Source organism: Onychomys torridus, chromosome 2, assembly GCF_903995425.1.
Source record: "Onychomys torridus chromosome 2, mOncTor1.1, whole genome shotgun sequence".
NCBI lineage: Eukaryota > Metazoa > Chordata > Mammalia > Rodentia > Cricetidae > Onychomys > Onychomys torridus.
The window spans coordinates 145,827,248-145,846,368 of NC_050444.1; the positions used below are offsets into that span (position 1 = coordinate 145,827,248).

The following is a 19,121-nucleotide window of genomic DNA, read 5'->3' on the forward strand; positions in this document are numbered from 1 at the left end:
CCTTGCTTTGTCTCACAGAACCAAACCAAAACAAAACAGAACCAAAAAACTTGGATTTTCCCCTTAAGGATCTGCTGTCTTGAGTTGATATGGTGGCAGTTCAAATGTAGGCTGAGGAGGGAGGGTCTGAGAGAGAGGGATGCTTGCTCTCTAGACTCCAGGCAGCTCCACCTCAGTATGTCACAGGTGCCTCAGCCTGAAATGTCTGCAGTTTATTTCCCAGCTGCCCTTCTGCTGCAGCATAAGAGCCTGTAGAGACTCGAGGTTCTTCCCGATTCCCTGTTGTAACCAAAGGATCCAGAATTGTATGTACCATGTTGTAGGCTCAGTAAATACTTGCTAAATAAACTAAGCTGTCTACACAGCTTATGGTCTCACAGATCTCACACTCAGGTGTGCTGGCTCACATCTGCAGCCTCTGCTCTTAGGAGGCTGACAGAAGGGTCGAGAGCCCCAGGCTAAGCTGGGCATGGTGGCACAGGCCTGCAGTCCAGTCTCGGAACAGTGAGACCCTGTCTCAAAACAACAGCAAAAGAAGTATCTGGGAGATTAGTAACTCAAGTTTGTAATCCCAGCACTTTGAGGGTAGGGGCTAGACAACTGTGAGTTCCAAGCCAGCCCTGGTTATATATAAATTATAGGTCTGGGCTACACAAAATGGCAGAACTCAGAAAGGCATTTACAACTACCCCTTAGTTCTCATTCTCTTTTGTTGGTGGTGTTGCTTTGGTACAGGGTTTGATTTAGCCCAGGATGCTCTGGAACTCCTGACCTCTATCACTTGAGTGCTAGGACATGCACCACCATGCCCAGATTATGCAGTGCTGGGGATGGAACCCAGGGCTTTGTGCATGCAAGACAAGCACTCTACCAACTGAGCTACATCCTCAGCCCTACTTATTTCTTCTTTTTGTGTTGTTTTTTGGTTTCTTGAGGCAGGGTTTCTTGTATATCCCTGGCTGTCCTGAACTCTCTGAAGACCAAGCTGGTCTAGAACTCAGAGATCCATCTGTCTCTGTCTCCTGAGTGCTGGGATTAAAGGCATGCACCACCATGCCTGGTGCATTATTCTATTCTATTCTATTCTATTCTATTCTATTCTATTCTATTCTATTCTATTCTATTTATTCCAATTTAATCCCTCCAAGTGCTGGGATTAAAGGCATGTGCCACCACTGCTCGGGCTCATTGTTCTATTTTTAATGCGTGTAGTGTGTGGGTGCAGGTCCACATATACAATGGGCATGTGGGAGTCAGACGACAGCCGAGGGTGTCAGTCTTTGTCTTCCACTGGTTTAAGTCAAGAACTCTTGTTCACTGCTATGTACACTAGGCTAGCTAGCCCATGGACTTCTGAGGATTGGCCAATCTCTGCTTTCCATCTCATCATGGTGCATGGGGATGACAGACACTCACAGCTGCATCTGGTTTTACATGGTTCTAGGGATCCAAACTCATCTTTACACTTTCACAGCAGTGCTCATCCACACAGCCATCACCCTGGCCCCACTGTCTTTGTTCTTAATACAAAGTCTCATGAAGTCTAGGCTGGCTAGACTCACTACAGGGATGGGTTAGCCTTGAACTCCTGATCCTTCTGCCTCTACCTTCCAAGTGCTGTGATTGTGGATATATGCCACCATGCCTGGCTTTCCAGCTCAGTAGAATTCCTCCTATCTGAACAACTTTGTTATGCTTGTCCATTGGAGAAATTTTACTTAGCTATAAATATTTGGCGTCTTACCGTGTAAAATGTTTGCTGTCTTCATGAACCTCCATCTCTGAGCTTTTAAATTCATTCAATTCTTTTCTTATGGCAGCCTGTAGGATAGAAATAAGATTGAAGCATTGTTTCTCTCCTGAAGGACAGCTGTGTGACCTGCCATGTATCTCTAATGGGACAACCGACAGGAGGAACCACAAGTCTTGGGTACAGCACAGAGGGGAGAAAAAAGCCAGGTCAAGAGAGCCGGCGGAGCTGAGCCAGACACATGGTACTCTCCTTGACACCACTAAGCTTCATGCAAACCCAAGTCTCAAGTTAACGCAAAGCATTAAAAAGATAGACTGTAAAGCCTTTGTAGTTTCCACAGTACATTAAACAGGGTATAGAAGTGAATAAGTATAATTACTCAAATACAGCACCAAATCTCCTCCAATTGCAGCTGTTAAAAATATGGGGATTTTTTTATGTTTTATTTTTCTGAAGCTTTATTTATTTTTATGTGTATTGGTTTTTTTTTGTTTTTGTTTTTGTTTGTTTGTTTGTTTTTGCCTGTGTGTATGCCTCTGCAAGGATGCCAGATGCTCTAGAACTGGAGTTACAGACAGTTGTGAGCTGCTATGTGGGTGCAGGGAACTGAACCTGGATCCTCTGGAACAGCAGCTGGTGAATTCGAGGCCAGCCTGGTCTACAGAGCAAGATCCAGGACAGCCACAAAAACTACAGAGAAACCCTGTCTCAAAAAAATCCCCCCCAAAACAAACAAAACAAAAAATGTAACAACAACAACAACAAAAAGAATTTTATTTCTATCTTAAATTTTTTTTTTTTTTTTTGAGACAGTTTCTCTGTGTAGACCTGGGTGTCCTGGAACTCACTCTGTAGACCAGGCTGACCTCAAACCCACAGAGATCCACCTGCCTCTGACTCCTGAGGGCTGGGATTAAAGGTGTGTGCTGTGCCATCACTGCCTGGCAATACAGCTGTTTTCTCAATGTTTAATATAAAACTTGGGTTTACATCTTGGCATTTGTATCTTGCTTTGAAATTTAGCATCCTATCAAAACTAAAATGTTTGCTGCCGGCTTACTCTCTCATTAGTAACTTGTATCCTTCAGAGAAAGAAGAGCAGAACACAGACTCTGAAGATGCCCATCCTGGGGTGTATGCTGTGCTTTGCCAAGTGCCTCTTTCTGTTACCTCCATGCTTAAGTCTGTTTAAAATCTCTCTTAATAAACCCTAAACTGGGCGGTGGTGGTGCTCGCCTTTAATCCCAGCACTTGGGAGGCGGATCTCTGTGAGTTCGAGGCCAGCCTGGTCTACAGAGTGAGATCCAGGACAGGCACCAAAGCTACCCAGAGAAACCCTGTCTCGAGAAAAAAAAACTCTAAGTGTGTTTCAAAATAAAAAAATAATAGAAAAGAGAAGAGTAGGAAGGAAAATCAAAGAGACTATGTAAGCATTTTTTAGTTACCTTGTCAGCAGGGGTCAGTTTGGTCCAAGGTTTATCTGCTCGCCGGTCATAATCCTGAGCATCTGTTACCTCCACATACTCATTAAACCTCAGAATCTTCCTGGCAAGTAGTTCAGCCACAGTTGGCCTTTGACTGAGCTGAAAGAAACAGAGGCAATCACAATTCAAATTGCCTTTACCATTCACTGGACATGGAGTTACGTGGGGAGCTTGCTTTCTTTTATTTATTTATTTTGTTTTTTGAGACAGGGTCTCTCTGTGTAGTTCTAGCCATCTTGGAACTCACTCTGTAGCCCAGGCAGGCCTCGAACTCAGAGACCCGCTGCCTCCGCCTCCCGAGTGCTGAGTTACAGGCGAGCTCTGCTGTCGGCAGTGTTTTTCCTTTTGAGAAAAGGTCTCACACTGTAGCTCAGGCTAGCCTGAGACTTGCAGTAATTTTCCTGCTGACTCAGCCACCTTCGTGCCAGAATTATAGGAATGAGCCACCATACCCAGACTACCCGGGAAGCTTTAACTATACCCCCACCCCCACCCTGGGTCCCATCTTCCCCAAAGCTCTCCAAGGATTCTGGGTATCTGGAGTTTCATTTTGGGCTGGTAAGGTGGCTTGGTGGGTAATGAGTTTCAGGTCATCCTCGACTTCATAATAAGTTCAAGAATTGATAGCCCGGAGCAACAGGCCTTGTGACCTAAGACAGGTTATTACTCCTAAAACAGGAACATCACATTTATATGTATAAAAACTGTAAGGTTTGGCTTTTCATTTGAATTCACTTCATTGTACAGAACTCTTGCCATGCCCCATGTTCTTCAAATTTTAGTATGTGTTCCTGGTGCCTGAAAGTCTGGTTACCATGTAGACGCTGCCTGAGAATAGAACTCAGTGCAAAGGACATGTTTACTGTCCATCCGTGATACCCTTGGTCCACCCCCAGCACTGGCCCCCTCCCACCTCCTTGCCCCAAGAAAAAGTAGATTATGATTATAGATGGGTCTAGAATAGAACCTGAGATTACATAGCTCTGATACATTCCCAGGAAATACCTGGTCAATGCTACCAAAATAGCAGATTCTGTGGAAATTTTGACTTTTTTCCCCTAAAGATTTATTTATTTATCTTAAGTGTATGAATACTCCATCTGCAAGTATGCCTGCACACCAGCAGAGGGCATCAGATCCCATTCGGCAGTCACCTTCTTTTGTGTCCTGCTTGTCCAGTTTGGACAGCATACTTTTAGCAGTTGAGGCAATGGCAGTTTCTTTGCCCAGTGGCAAAATTTGCCACAAATGAAATCAAACTCCATATGGAGGTTCTTCAATGCCCTTCATCCTCCCTTTTTTCCCCCTCAAAGATTTACCTATTTTTTAAAAGATTTATTTATTTATTATGTATACAGTGTTCTGTCTGCATGTGTCCCTGCATGCTAAAAGAGGGCACCAGATCTCATTACAGATGGTTGTGAGCCACGATGCAGTTGCTGGGAATGGAACTCAGGACCTTTGAGCCAGTGCTCTTAACCTCTGAGCCAACTCTCCAGCCTGGGAAATTACATTTAAGGCTATATAATTAGGTCACCTTAAATGTTAAAAGGCAGTAGGACTGGGAATGGCCTCTAATCAGCAAGGATAATTCCTCCATTCCTGGAGAGGGATAAAATAATTCCAGAAAAAAAATGTCCATATTGTCACTGTTCTGGGATTTCTTGTTTTGTTTTTTGAGACAGGGTTTCCCTGTGTAGTTCTGTCTGTCATGGAACTCACTCTGTAGACCAGGTTATCCTTGACTGAGATATCCAACTACCTCTCTGTCTCCCAAGTGCCAGGACTAAAGGTGCCACGGCATTTGCCTGGCAAGTCTTATGACTTTCAGTAAGTATCTAGAGAGCTGAGAACATATCCGCATCTGCAGGAGGCAATCATAAACGTAACGGGAATAGAAAAGAGACGACTCCAGTGCCAACATGGGCCCACTGCAGAAAAGGTCTAACCTAACCTAACCTGACCTGACCTGACCTAGACTAGGGAGAAAATCACGTCTCTTCTTATTTCTCAGGTCTCAGGATTATTTCAATTATTTTCTTGATTAGTTTGTTTGAAAAATGGAATGCTACAAATTCTCCTATTATCGCTTCTATATATCAATACGATTTTTAGTCTAAAAGGGCTCACTAGTAGAATAGTTGTCTAGAATGCACAAAGACCTTCTTTTGATCCCCAGCCCCCACAAAACCCAAGCAAACAGAACCCTCCAGGAGAACAAGAAACCTCCCACCACATTCAGAGTTTTTTGTTTAAATGTATCATGTGCCAACCTCTCTCAAATATTAAAAACAAACCAACAGATGCCACTCCCGCCAATATGGTGAGGTTTCTATACAGATGTGCTTATTTTCCTAGCAATTGAAGGCATGAGTCCAGCTCATTGACTCTAATCACACAGGTCATGCAAACACAAGGACACTCTACCTTTCTAGTGAGTCGACGCTTAATCTCTCGTTTCTCTGCTTGGCGATCAGCTTCATTTTTAGCTTCAGTTGACAGAAACAAAGGATATTACTTCAAAATGACAATTTGCACAGCAAACATTTTAGTAATATAATACATGTATTTCTTAGAGGTCAAAGCTAGACCAAAATACTCCATTTGTGAATGGCTAATCAAGAACCCTTTCCTAGCAAGGTAGTCTTTCCTGTCCACGGTACAGTCAAGTACTAAAGAGCAAGACAGAAAACTAGGGCGCCAGACTTAAGCCAAGGATGTTTTTCACTTTTTTTAAGGCAGGCTTTCTCTGTGTAGCAGTCCTGACTGTTCTAAAGTAGCTCTGTAGACCAGGCTGGCCTCAAACTCACATCCTGAGTGCTTGGGATTAAAGGTGTGAGCCACAACCACCAGGCAGATTTTCATATTTTTAAACATTTTCCAGCTACTTAAACATTTCCATGTGCTTAAAGATCTACAGAGCTGAAAATATTTTTAATATTGACTATGGTGCTCTTGAAGAGGAAGTTTTCAGGAGACAGTTCAGTACACTTGCTGCACTAGAGGACCTGGGTTCAATTCCTAGCAACCACAGTGGAGGCTCACAGCTGCCTGTGACTTCAGCTGGGGTGGGGGAATTCCACTCTTTCTTCTGGCCTCTACCATCACCCCACCTCAAACATGGCACACACTCACAACACATGTACACATATATGATAAAATAAACAAATACTTTTCTCAGGGAAAAAAGTTTCTAAGGGCTGCAGAGATGGCCCAGTGATTAAGAGCACTGGCTGCTCCTCTAAAGGATCCAGGTTTGGTTACCAGGCTCAAAACCATCTGTAACTCCAGTTCCAGAGGATCTGATGCCCTCTTCTGGCCTCTGAGGGCACCAGACACCCATATGCTGCACAGACATACTTGCAGACAAAACACATACAAATAAAATATATTCTATATAAAAAGAATGCATACTGCCCTTGCAGAGGACCCAAGTTTAGTCCTCAGCACCTCTACTGGCGGCTCACAACTGCCCGTGACTCTGGCTCTGGGGGATGTGATGCCTCTGGCCTCAGTGGACACCTGCACTCATGTGCATGTACACAAATATATGCAATTAAAAATAGTAATAGATCTTTTTTTTAGAAAAGAAAAGAAAAAATTTCCAGAGATAGGCCACTGATATGGCACCCTGTCAAGGGTGGTCTCTACAAGCTTCTCAACTCTCAATTCCCTGAGTGACTAGAGTGAATATAGATCCAAAAAGCACTGAGAAAACAGGCGATGGAGTGGGAGATAGCATGCTCAGAAGCAGCTTCTGGAGACCCTGCCATTCCTCTGCTGAAATAGGAACACTGTCGTTCATCCCACTGCTTCCAGCCCCAGAGAATCCAATGTGTCTCTCCACTCTCTCAGACACCCCACCCCCTTCACTGCACCCTTTCTTCCTTTGTGTTTCTCCTCCTCACTCCGTACCCTCCACATCCATGTCCACAGGGATGAGAAAAACAGAGCTGCCGAGAAGAGGACACTCTCTGAGGGCAGACAGGATTGCAGGCACAAGGACACAGAGTATCCCAGGACATGGCTAGTCCTTGTCCTAGGGGCTCAGCTCAGGTTCTTCACTGAGGTGGGTACTTCCAAGGAACCAGGACACAGAGGGGCCTTCAGGGAAGGTGTCCTGGCGCTCAGGTGAGAATCCATGCTGTGAGATGGGCTCACACGGCTTGGGGTGGGAAGACCCAAGGGAGCCCTGGAGTGGAAGGGCCTGGCTGGACTATTTCTGGTGATTTTACCTGGGGGGGGGGGGGGGCTGCCATCTGTCCTCAGGAGCTCCAGACGCAGAAGAGGAGGGAGGAGCTCCAGAGCACAAGTTCTAACCCAAAACTCGAGTAAAACAAACTAAGTCAGTCTTAGATGAGAACATTGTTCCAAAGACTTAACTATGCACATGAACAGGAAGTTAGATACATTCTCCTATTTGGTGGCTGAGGAAATACAAGTCAAGGGATAAAAGCAGAATGAAAACCATGGACCAGGAGATTGTTTGGGCCCTATCCTTAGAATCCACCAGGAACAGATATGTCCTTTACCTTTAGCTCCCTGAACAAAGAGTGCATAGGCCAAGCCTGCACACACTATCACATTATCACAAAGGCCAACATAGACCCAGGATGCTATGAAAATATTCAAAAAATTTTTCTGGTGTATTCTAGTATACTAAACAACACCATGGAGACATCTTTCTAGGAAGCTGGGCTTCCGGAGCAGGAACTAACTCTCCGTGGCCCTTTAGCAAACACTCCTGGTCTCATGCACATTGCACTCATGGCCCACAAAGACCTGCACTCACGCTGTAGTATATTCCGTTGTTCCAGTTCTTCTGCTGTCGGTCTTTGGCTCAGTCGCCTGCAACAGAGAGACACAGGGTACTTAACTGTCCATGCAAAGCTCCAATTACTGTTTCTAAGGATTTGGGGGCCAAGATTTATAGTGACCTAGAACAAAGAAATCAGTAAAATTTCTAACATATACTCCAGTAACTTATTTGTTTATCACGAAGCCAATCTGACGCTCAGAGTGCTAATACACACACACTACTACGCTGACTGTGGTGGCTCACATCTGTGATGCCAGCACCTGAGGGTCGATGCCCAAGGGTAACTAGATCTGCCTCAGAACAGAAAGGTGGGCAAGTGTGGAGGGAGCCTGGCAGTTAAAAACACCGGCTGTTCTACCAGAGAACCCGGGTTTGGTTCCAAGCACTCATGTGGCAGCTCAAAACCGACCGGAAATCCAGTTCCAGGGGATCTGATGTTGTCTTCTGAATTTCTTTGGCACTGCACACATGTGGTTACATACAGCCAAAACACTCATACATATTTTTAAAAAAGGAAAAAGAATTTGAAAACAAACAAACAAAAAGAATCCTTGCTAGGTATGATGGCCTTTAATCCCAGCACTCAGGAGGCAGAGGCAGTCAGATCTCTGTGAGTTCGAGGCCAGCCTGGTCTACAGAGCAAGTTCCAGAACAGGCACCAAAGCTACACAGAGAAACCCTGTCTCAAAAAACAAAAACAAAAACAAAAAAACACAACACACACACACATACACACACACACACACACACACACACACACACACACACTGATGCCATATATATGTTATTTATTTTTGTAAACAGGGTTTCCCACTGTGCACCAGTGTGGTCTGAAACTTGAGGCAATCATCTTGCCTCAGCCTCCCCATGCTGGGATCTCAGGCATGCATTATCCCACCTGGCTGCAACACCCGGAGAAAGGCAAAGATAACTCTCCATGGACAGATGCAGGGGGGCAGCTGCTGAGAGGAAAGGCCACACCCGTGACCATGAACAGACTGACTGGTCTTCATTTCCTGACAGAGCAGAGGCAGAGATGGGGAGGAAGGCGCTGCACTGCTGAGCAGTCACTAAGACCTCGAGTCCCAGCACACAGGAGGCTGAGGCAGGAAGGCTGCCATAGGTGCAAGGCCAGCTTAGGCCACAGCATGAGACTTTCACAAAACAACCACAAAAGAATTTACATTAGGGGCTCACAGGTTAAGATTACAGGCTGTTCTTCCAGAGGTCCTGAGTTCAATTCCCAGCAAACACATGGTGGCTAATAACCATCTATAATGAGATCTGGTGCCCTCTTCTGGCCTACAGACATACATGCAGACAGAACACTGTGTACATAATAAATAAATCTTAAAAAAAAAAAAAAAGAATTTACATTATAATCCCAAAAAACATTTGCAGTGAAAACACGGGTGGAAACTAATAGAACCCTGGCTTTCAGAGTGGCCCCAGGATCAGTGGTATGAACAAGACATACAAACCAGGCCCCACCCTCGAGCAAAAACTCTGGGCGGAACTCAACAGTTTGCTTTTTAAACAAGCCTGACAGGTAAGTTAAGCCTGCCAAGTGAATGCTTAAGTGTGAGAATCACTGACTAGAATTAATTAGAAGAATGAAAAATCAGGCTAAACACCAACTACCAGGGTTATTGACTCAATTGATTGTATCAGTTCAGTGGAGTAGCATACAGTGATCATTAGTAATAAGAACAAAGACTATATATTTGGTTGCTGGTGGTGGTATGAGCTTTTAATCTTAGCACTCAGGGAAGCAGAGGCAAGTGGACCCCTTAAAGTTTGAGACCAGCCTGGTCTACATAGTTGCAGGATAGCCAGGGTTACATAGTAAGACCTTGTCTCAAAAAAAAAGACTATATAGTAACAGGAAAATGTTATGATTTAAAAAAAAATGTTGGCCAAGAGGTGGTAGCACATACATTTAATCCCAGCACTGGGGAGGCAGAGCCAGGCGGATCTCTGTGAGTTCAAGGCCAGCCTAGTCTACAGAGATACATCCAGGAAAGGTTCCAAAGCTACACAGAGAAACTCTGTCTTGAAAAAACAAAACAAAACAAAAAAGATGATGAGGGCCTGGAGAGATGACTCAGTGGTTAAAAGCTTATACTACTCTTCTAGGGGACCCAAGCTGAATTCTCAAAACCCACATAAAGTGGCTAACTCCATTCCAGGAGATCCATACCCCTCTAGTCTGTGAGGGCACTTCACCCATGCATACACATGCATGTACACAAACACACATGCACACACAGTTATTTAACCTTTAGAATAAAGTGGCTAAGAACAATTTCCAGATTAAAGCAGACTGAAGAGTCAGGGAAACTAGATATCACATATTACCTCAGACTGGAAATTAGACTTGGGAGTATAAAACCCTGCTCTTAAAATTATTGTGGGTTAGCTGGGCAGTGGGGGCCCAGGCCTTTAATCCCAGCACTCCGAGGCAGAGGCAGGCAGATCTCTGAGTTTGAGGCCAGCCTGGTCTACAGAGTGAGATCCAGGAGAGCCAAGGCTACACAGAGAAACCCTGTTTCGAAAAACAAAACAAAACAAAAACGGATGGGGTACGGTAGTACACCAATAATTCTAATACTTGGGAGGTGGAGGCAGGAGCTGAGGACTTCAAAGCCATCCTCAGGTACATGGTGAGTTTGAGTCTAGCCTAGGCTACATGAGACCCTGCTTCACAAATAAATACATACAAATAAGTACAATTGAGTATGGATAGTATACTAGATAAAAATACTACATTGAATACTAGTTTTGTTGAAAAATTGGTAGTATGCTGTGGGGATAAGAGAATGTCCTTCTTCACAGAAGACTGCCAAAGTACTTAGAAGTAGAGTCACCTGGTATGGTGGCACACACCTTTAACTCCAGCAGAGGCAGGGGGATCTCCGTGAGTTCAAGACTAGTCAGAGCTATATCATGAGATCCCGTCTTAAAAAACAAAAATCAGGGGGCTGGAGAGATGGCTCAGAGGTTAAGAGCACTGACTGCTCTTCCAGAGGTCCTGAGTTCAATTTCCAGCAACCACATGGTGGCTCACAGCCATCTGTAATGAGATCTGGTGCCCTCTTCTGGCCTGCAGTCATACATGCTGTATACATAATAATAAATAAATAAACCTTAAAAACAAAACCAAACCAAAAATCAACTGCATGTGTTAGTGTGCATAGACCTGTCGTCCTAGCACTTGATAGACTGAGATAGGAGAATTCTGAAATTCAAGGCCAGCCTGGGTTACCTAGAGAATTTGAAGTCAGCCTGAGATACAAAGAGAGAACCTGTCTAAACAAAACAAAACAAAGATTATGAATGTTTGAGAGTCTCATTATATGGCCCAGGTTAGCTTGGAACCAGAAATAGTCTAGCTTCAGTCTCTCAAGTGCTAAAATGACATGTGAGAGACATCACATCCTGCTTACACTGTATTCTGAAAGGGTCCAGAAAAAGTTTGTGCATAGTGGCAGTGCACATAATAATCATTAATGCAAACAAGCACACATTAATACATCTAGGTAAAGGGTATTTTCTCACAATTCTTCTTGTTTGAAATGGGTATCTCCTCTCTAAAGTAAATGATATACAGTATGAGATAAAGGCTTCAGCACCCCAAATGCCAGAGTAGACTATAGGCCAGCCTTGTTTCTTTCTTTCCTTTTGTTTTTTTTGTTTTGTTTTGTTTTTTGTTTTTTTGAGACAGGGTCTTTCTGTGTAGCTTTGCGCCTTTCCTGGAACTCATTTTGGAGACCAGGCTGGTCTCGAACTCACAGAGATCCGCCTCTCGAGTGCTGGGATTACAGGCGTGTGCCACCACTGCCCGGCTTCTTTTTTTTTTAAATTAATTTATTTATTGTGCATTGTTGTTTTGTCTGTGTAAGGGCGTTGGTCCCCTGGAACTGTAGTTACAGACAGTTGTGAGCTGCCATGTAGGTGCTGGGAATTGAACCTCTTAAGCACTAGGCCATCTCTCCAGCCCTGCCAGCCTTGTTTCTAGATGCAGCATACATGGACTATGGACTAGAAAAGCTAGGTGTCTATGATAGGTTAGAAGGCTGGACCTTAACTAATGGACACTCTCAGTTAACTTCTCTTGTTGTTTGTTTGTTTGTTTGTTTGGTTTGGTTTGGTTTTCCGAGACAGGGTTTCTCTGTGTAGTTTTGGAGCCTGTCCTGGATCTCGCTCTGTAGCCCAGGCTGGCCTCAAACTCACAGATCTGCCTGGCTCTGCCTCCAGAGTGCTGGGATTAAAGGTGTGAAGGTGCGCGCCACCACTGCCGAGTTAACTTCTCTTGTAGGGAGAAGGTCAAGAGTTTTTTCTACCTTTTATCTCTTTTAGAGGGGGAGAAGTAGCTGTGTCATGCAAACACCTGTCCATACACAAATATGCTCAGTACATAAATAGCATTTCACTTCCCTCCTTGATTCCAGCTGACTTGAAAAACATACTAACTTTTTGAAAAGAAATAGCTACATGGTACTTATGGTACTTATTTATTAAAAAAAAAAAAAATACAGGTGTGATGAGTTAGGTTGGTATTTCATGGTTCAGCAAGAGGATAAAGTCACACAGGAATCTGCCTGTCCTGGGAACCAGCCTGACTTCTTTAGCAACCTTTGCAAAACCTTCAGTCTTATGTGATGGCTGAAAGTTCCCAGTGCCGTCTCTGACATTCCCTGACCTCCTAAAGCTTAGAGGAACTCTACCTGTCTAACATACATTGTTAGAAATTATTCTTTTAAAAGACAGATGAATGCTTTATAAACCCAAACGCAAAGGCCTACCGGATCAGCGTGTTCCCAATCTGGTGCCGTATTTCATTCCACTCCTCCTTGCTTTTACGAGGCCAAGAAGTCAGGTTCAACTCTGGCTCACTGGGTCTGCTGCTTAGCTTCATTGCCAATGTGTCTTTCCTCTTCACTTTGTTGGCCAGAGCACCTTTACACAGGGAAAAAATGTTCAAGCACAAAGGCACAGCTCATGTGAGCCAGGCAAGAGCGTGAGAATACAACTCCCAGCTGCCCAGTTGGCTTCAAATGATCCAGCCAAACACAGAGGAAGGAATAACATAAGACATTTAAAGATACTTTCAGCAAAATAGAGTGAGACAGATAAAGAATACCTTCTCTCTTCCATCAGCCCTCTACACCTTCCTCATTTAGTAAGAGTTTATATTTTTAATTTAGGTGCGCATTTGTCTGTGTGAGGGTGTTGGATCACCTGGCACTGGAGTTACAGACAGCTGTGAGCTGCCATGTGGGCACTGGGAACTGAACCCAGGTTCTCTGGAAGAGCAGCCAGTGCTCTTAACCACTGAGCCATTTCTACAGCACCCTTATTAATTTTGTGTTTTTGAGAATGGGTTTCTCTGTGTAACAGTACTGGCTGTCCTGGAACTCTCTCTGTAAACCAGGCTGGCCTCGAACTTACAGAGATCTGCCTGCCTCTGCCTTCTGTGTGCTGGGATTAAAGGTGTGCACCACCAACGCCCCAAAAGTGAAAGTTCCTAAAAATGGAATTGTCTGTTCTGGGGCAGTCGTCTGATTTAAAACATGAAAACTTTTTATATTAATAGACCTTCTAATCTCTTCAACATTGTTTTGAGAGAGAATCTTACTATGTTGTTAGGCTGCTCTCAAACTCCCAAGTTCACTTGATCTTCCCACCTCCACCCCTTAGTAGCTGGACTAGAGTCATCTGGTAAGCCTTGCTTTCTTTGCTGTTTAGAGACAGGGTTTCATGTAGCTAACACTCCCACACTCCCCCCACCTCTCTCTCTCTCCCTCCCTCCCTTCTTCCCTCCCTCCCTCCCTCCCTCCAGTCCCATTTTTGGTTTTTGAGTTAACTGGCAGCTTAGGCTATATTCTAACTAATGTAATACTCCTGCCTTAGCCTCTTCCATGGCGTGGTTATAGGTGTAAATTACCACACCCAAGAAAACACACTTTTTAGTTTGGGTTCTCAAGAAGTTCATTATATTAAAGAAAAATCATTATTTATCTCTTTCATTAAGTCTTTGAGATTATTTTTAATGATGTATGTGTGTTTATGTCTGTGTGGAGGTATGGGCACATAAGTGTAAATTCCCTCAGAGGCCAGAGGTATTGGATCCCCTGGAGCCAGAGTTACAGGAGGCTGTGAGCTACCCAACATGGGTACTGGGAACCAAACTCAGGTCCTCTGCAAGAGCAGTATTCATTATCATTATTATTATTATTTTTTTTTTTTGAGCTGAGGATCGAACCCAGGGTGTTGCACTTGCTAGACAAGTGCTCTACCATTGAGCTAAATCCCCAACCCCAGTATCCATTCTTAATTGCTGAGCCAGCACTCCAGTATATCACCTAACTTTTCTGTATAATTCTTTTTTTTTTTTTTTTTTTAAAGATTTATTCATTATGTATACAGTGTTCTGCCTGCTTGCCAGAAGAGGGCGCCAGATCTCATTACAGATGGTTGTGAGCCACCATATGGTTGCTGGGAATTGAACTCAGGACCTCTGGAAGAATAGCCAGTGCTCTTAAAGGCTGAGCCATCTCTCCTGCCCTTCTGTATAATTCTTAAGTACCAGCTTTTCTCTATAATTCTTAAGTCTCTATCTTCAAGGTGAATTTTTTATTTTTTTATTTTATTTTATTTTATTATTTGCACATATCCCTGCAGGCCAGAAGGAGCCAGATCTCATTACAGATGGTTGTGAGCCACCATGTGGTTGCTGGGAATTGAACTCAGGACCTCTGGAAGAACAGACAGTGCTCTTAACCTCTGAGCCATCTCTGCAGCCCAGTTTTGTTTTTTTATTTTTCTATTTTTGAATTGGGGACTGAATCCAGGCTCTGTACTTAATTTAGCACCGGCTCTACAACTGAACTATACCTCTGGTCTCTGGGTGACAAAGGATCTGGGTTTTGTTTGTTTGTTTTTGTTTTTTCGAGACAGGGTTTCTCTGTAGCTTTGCACTTTTCCTGGAACTCGCTCTGTAGACCAGGCTGGCCTGGAACTCACAGAGATCCGCCTGCCTCTGCCTCCCAAGTGCTGGGACTACAGGCATGAGCCACCACCGCCTGGCTGACAAACAAAGAATCTGAATGATGGTGGCACACACCTTTAATCCTAGCACTAAGAATGTTTGTGAGTTCAAGGCCACCCTGGTCTACACAGTGAGTTCCAGGCTAACCAGGGCTACACAATTATTTTGTCTGAAAAATAAACAAAAAATAAATTTGAATGATTTGTCAATGTGGTTCCCTCTCCTGGCTTCCCCAGCAGAGACACAATAATGGGGGGGGGATGTCCTTCACACCACTCTTGCTGGGGATCCAGCTCGCTGACAGAGGGTCTGCCTGGCACTGTGGTGCCCAGTTCCCAGCAAACACACAGAACTCCCCCACTGCTCTCCCTTCTTACTCTGATGGCTTTCGTCTTCCTCATCTTCATCCTCTTCATCTCGATACTGAATGGGACCCTCTGAATCTGAGTCACTCTCCTTTTCTTCCTCTTGCAGACACTGTGGTAGTTTAGGAGTGACTGAGGTAGATGTCATGTCTTCAACAAATGCCAGTGGGCAGGTCTGCTCCTCTTCTTCATCGTCTGGACTAACAAATGAACATAAGTACATGGTTTTGTTTTTTTCAGAAACAATGAGGCTTTTCAAAAGGATTGAAGCACATAGGAAGTCCATTAGTGAGAAGATGCATAAATCCCTGTCTTAACCTTAACATTCTTCCCAAGAAGCCTTGTGGGGTTTTTTGTTTTGTTTTTTTTTTTGGGGGGGGGTGTTTGAGACAGGGTTTCTCTCTGTAGCTTTGGAGTCTGTCCTGGAACTTGCTTTGTAGACCAGGTTGGCCTCAAACTCAGAGATCCACCTGACTCTGCCTCCTGAGTGCTGGGATTACAGGCGTGCGCCACCAACGCCCGGCCCAAGAAGCCTTTTAAGATTCGTGAATCCATGTACCAAAACTACACAGAGAAACCCTGTCTCGAAAAAAAAACAAAAAAAGAAAAAAAATTCATGAATCCAAAAAGCACTGTGTTCAAATCCCAGGCTGTTTCTTAGTAGACACTGGCACATTTCAGTTTGCCTCATTTCTTTCACAGAAGCCTTTGGAGTGGACACTACCCCCATTTAGAGACGAGATATTAAAAGAACAGAGAGGCTGAGTGACATGCCAGATGTGATAACCCAGGGCTTCCTCAGTATCAGCAAAAGCTCTTAAACACCATGTAATACATGTGTGTCAAGTAAAACTTGTAGTATTAATGTTCATATCTACAAAAGGTAATTTTGGTGTCAACACAGAAATCACCATAAAAATACATTAAAAACCCCACAAGTTTAGAGAAATTAGCAGGGTAAAAAGCACTGTTTCTAGACTGATTCTCTGGGCAGAGCATGCCTTGAACTTTAATTTACCCACATTTTCTGAAGGATGCTTCCCGTGTGGGCTATCCACACTAGGCACAAAACCAGGAGGGAGGTAGAAACACTCACACTTTCAGCATTTCAATCGTGATGGGAAGTGATCTGGTCCGACCCAGGGTCCCACTGTCCTCAGAGAAGCTGTCACTGCTCTCAAAGAGCTGAGAATGAGCTCTGTGAGCACCTTCCAAGGGAGGGGTCATAGGAAGGGGGCTAGTAAGGGCCTGCTGAATTCGGATATGCAGCGGGAGTGGGGGCAGCCTGGAGGGTATGTAGGGCTCCCCGAAGCTCTGGTCCTGTATCTTCTTGGGGACTTCCTTTTTCTGATCTTCCTGCTGGGAAATGTCCTGGGATAGATCTAAAGGAGGGGAAAATTCAACTTCTGGCACAACGTGAAAAGTCTTAGCAGGAAATGGTGGGGACCGTGGGGGCTCTGGAGGTATGTGGGTAGGCAGTGGGGGTGATGGGGAGGAAGGCGGGGTTATCATCGGTGAGTCCCAACACACAGTGGCAGGTTTTTCTCTTTGATCACTTGCTGTTTTTGTTGGGGGTGAAGCAGCAGGCTCTGAGGTGGGTCCTGAGGTTGATGGAATGCCTCTCTTGGGTGGTAAGGGTGGGGATGGTTTCGGTAACAGTGTACCACTGTTTATTGCCTGGGATAGTTCAGCTGGGAAGAAGAGAGCAACACTTGGTTAACATGCTTTACAATGCACTAAGACCTAGGTCAGAGCTGAGGTCAGAATTAACCTTTCAGCCAAATTATAACATTTCATGGCTTTGCAATTCCTGAAACAAAATTGGTATTTATTCAGGCAGAGGATCTAATGAGTAGTGCTGTTAGAATGTTAATCTGATGATTAACATTTAATTTCTATGATGATAGATATGGCAACTCTATGAGCTGATGGATAAACAGAATAGACCCTGAAAAACAAACAAACAAACAAACAAAACGTACTAAAATGTTGTTTGTAACTGAGCAGTGGTGGAGAATGCCTTTTATCCCAGTGCTCAGGAGGCAGAGGAAGGTGGATCTCTGAGTGCAAGGCCAGCCTGGTCTACAGAGGTCTACATGTATGTCTGTGTCCCACAAATGTACATGGACTAGTGCCTCTAGAGTCCAGAAAAAGGGCCCTGGACCCCCTGGCACTGAAGTTACAGGTGGTTGTGAGCCGCCATCTGGGTGCTGGGAACCGAATCGAGGTTCTCTGGAAGAGCAGCCAGTGCTCCTAACTGCTGTGTCATCTTTCCAACCCCATAATCCTAGCACTCAGGAAGAGCAGCACAAGTTTGAGACCAGCTTTCTCTGAACACCAAGTTCCAGGCCTGCCAGGGCTATATGTATAGCAAGACCCTGTTTCATCTGTAGTCGGGGCTATGGGGGTAGAACACCACCAGCCAATAAAATTTAGTCTTAAAAAAATCCAACCAACCTGGGTGGGCAGGATGGCTCAGTAGGTAAAGGCACATACCTCCAAGCATGATGACCTGAGTTTGATCCTTAACTCATAGTGGAAGGTGAGAAGCAATTCCTGAAAGCTGTCTTCTGACCTCTACAGTGCACTGTGGTAGTGTGTATCGGCACTCACAACATCATACACACACAATAATAATAATTAATTAAAACCAAAAGCACCCCAAGCTCTTGGCCATTCTTACCATACCCTGATAAATGATGATACCTGAATATCTCAGCCTTGTATTATATATTGTTCAATAAAATTCAATAAAGCTATTTAATAAATCTTATTATGGCAAATGTAAAGCCCTTCAAAGAAACTAAAGTTTTTTTTTCTTTTTCTTTTTTTAATGTCTTAAAAAAAGGGTTTTAGATTGTTGGGCATCAGTGTTGGTGCACACCTGTAATCCCAGCACTCGGGAGGCAGAGGCAGGGGGATCTCTGAGTTTGAAGCCAGTCTGGTCTACAGAGCTTGTTCTAGGACAGCCAAGGCTATCAAAGAAACCTTGTTTCAAAAAAACAAAACAACTTGGGGGTAATTGGTTCTTTTTTTTCACCATGTAAGTCATGAGGATCAAAGTGAAGTTGTCAAGCTTGGTGGCTTTAAGTACCTTTCTCACTGAGCCACCTCACAGAACTATCTTTATGTCTTAAGTCTCCAGTACCCCTGAGTGACAAGGGAAAACAAGGTATCTTTTTTTTTCTCTTTTCCTCCAAAATGAAACTGAAGCCAGACACTAGGTAACTTTCCCAAGGTCATTCTATAAACAAACATGGTCTTTAGCTGGTATCCAGCCTGGTCATTAGACCGTCACTCCACCCTCTGCTCCCCACTGCCCTTGACTAGTCTGCACACCTCCTCCGGCCCCTTGGAAAGTCCATGCTCACTTTGCATTACACTCTGGGTTTGCTGGCAGGACAGCTCTTGCCTCCATCAGCAGCATGTTCACAGGCATACACACAGTGTGCCCTCAATACATGCTTATAAGACGCTCTTACTCTGTATCATGACAGCATATATCCCACTGATCTTCCCAGAGCCCACATCACTCAGGCATTAATCTACGTAAGAAGTAGGCCATCACATCATACAGAAGCTAACCTGTGAACCAATTAAAGAGGCGATCTTTTGATGAGCAACCTCTAATCATCTATCTGAATCTTTT

General features: G+C 44.2%; 1 protein-coding gene across 4 annotated transcripts in view; it reads right to left on the reverse strand.

Moving 5' to 3' along the window:
• Positions 1-19,121, reverse strand: part of Phactr4 (phosphatase and actin regulator 4) — an 83,932-nt gene that overhangs the window by 2,862 nt on the left and 61,949 nt on the right. For all 4 annotated transcript variants that reach the window (XM_036179331.1, XM_036179332.1, XM_036179333.1 and 1 more), the window contains 7 exons: positions 16,569-17,163; positions 15,485-15,672; positions 12,862-13,015; positions 8,030-8,085; positions 5,665-5,726; positions 3,199-3,336; positions 1,745-1,821 (listed from right to left, as the gene is read on the reverse strand). In XM_036179331.1, coding sequence (XP_036035224.1) covers positions 1,745-1,821; positions 3,199-3,336; positions 5,665-5,726; positions 8,030-8,085; positions 12,862-13,015; positions 15,485-15,672; positions 16,569-17,163 — 1,270 coding nt within the window. The remainder of the gene's footprint in view (positions 1-1,744; positions 1,822-3,198; positions 3,337-5,664; positions 5,727-8,029; positions 8,086-12,861; positions 13,016-15,484; positions 15,673-16,568; positions 17,164-19,121) is intronic.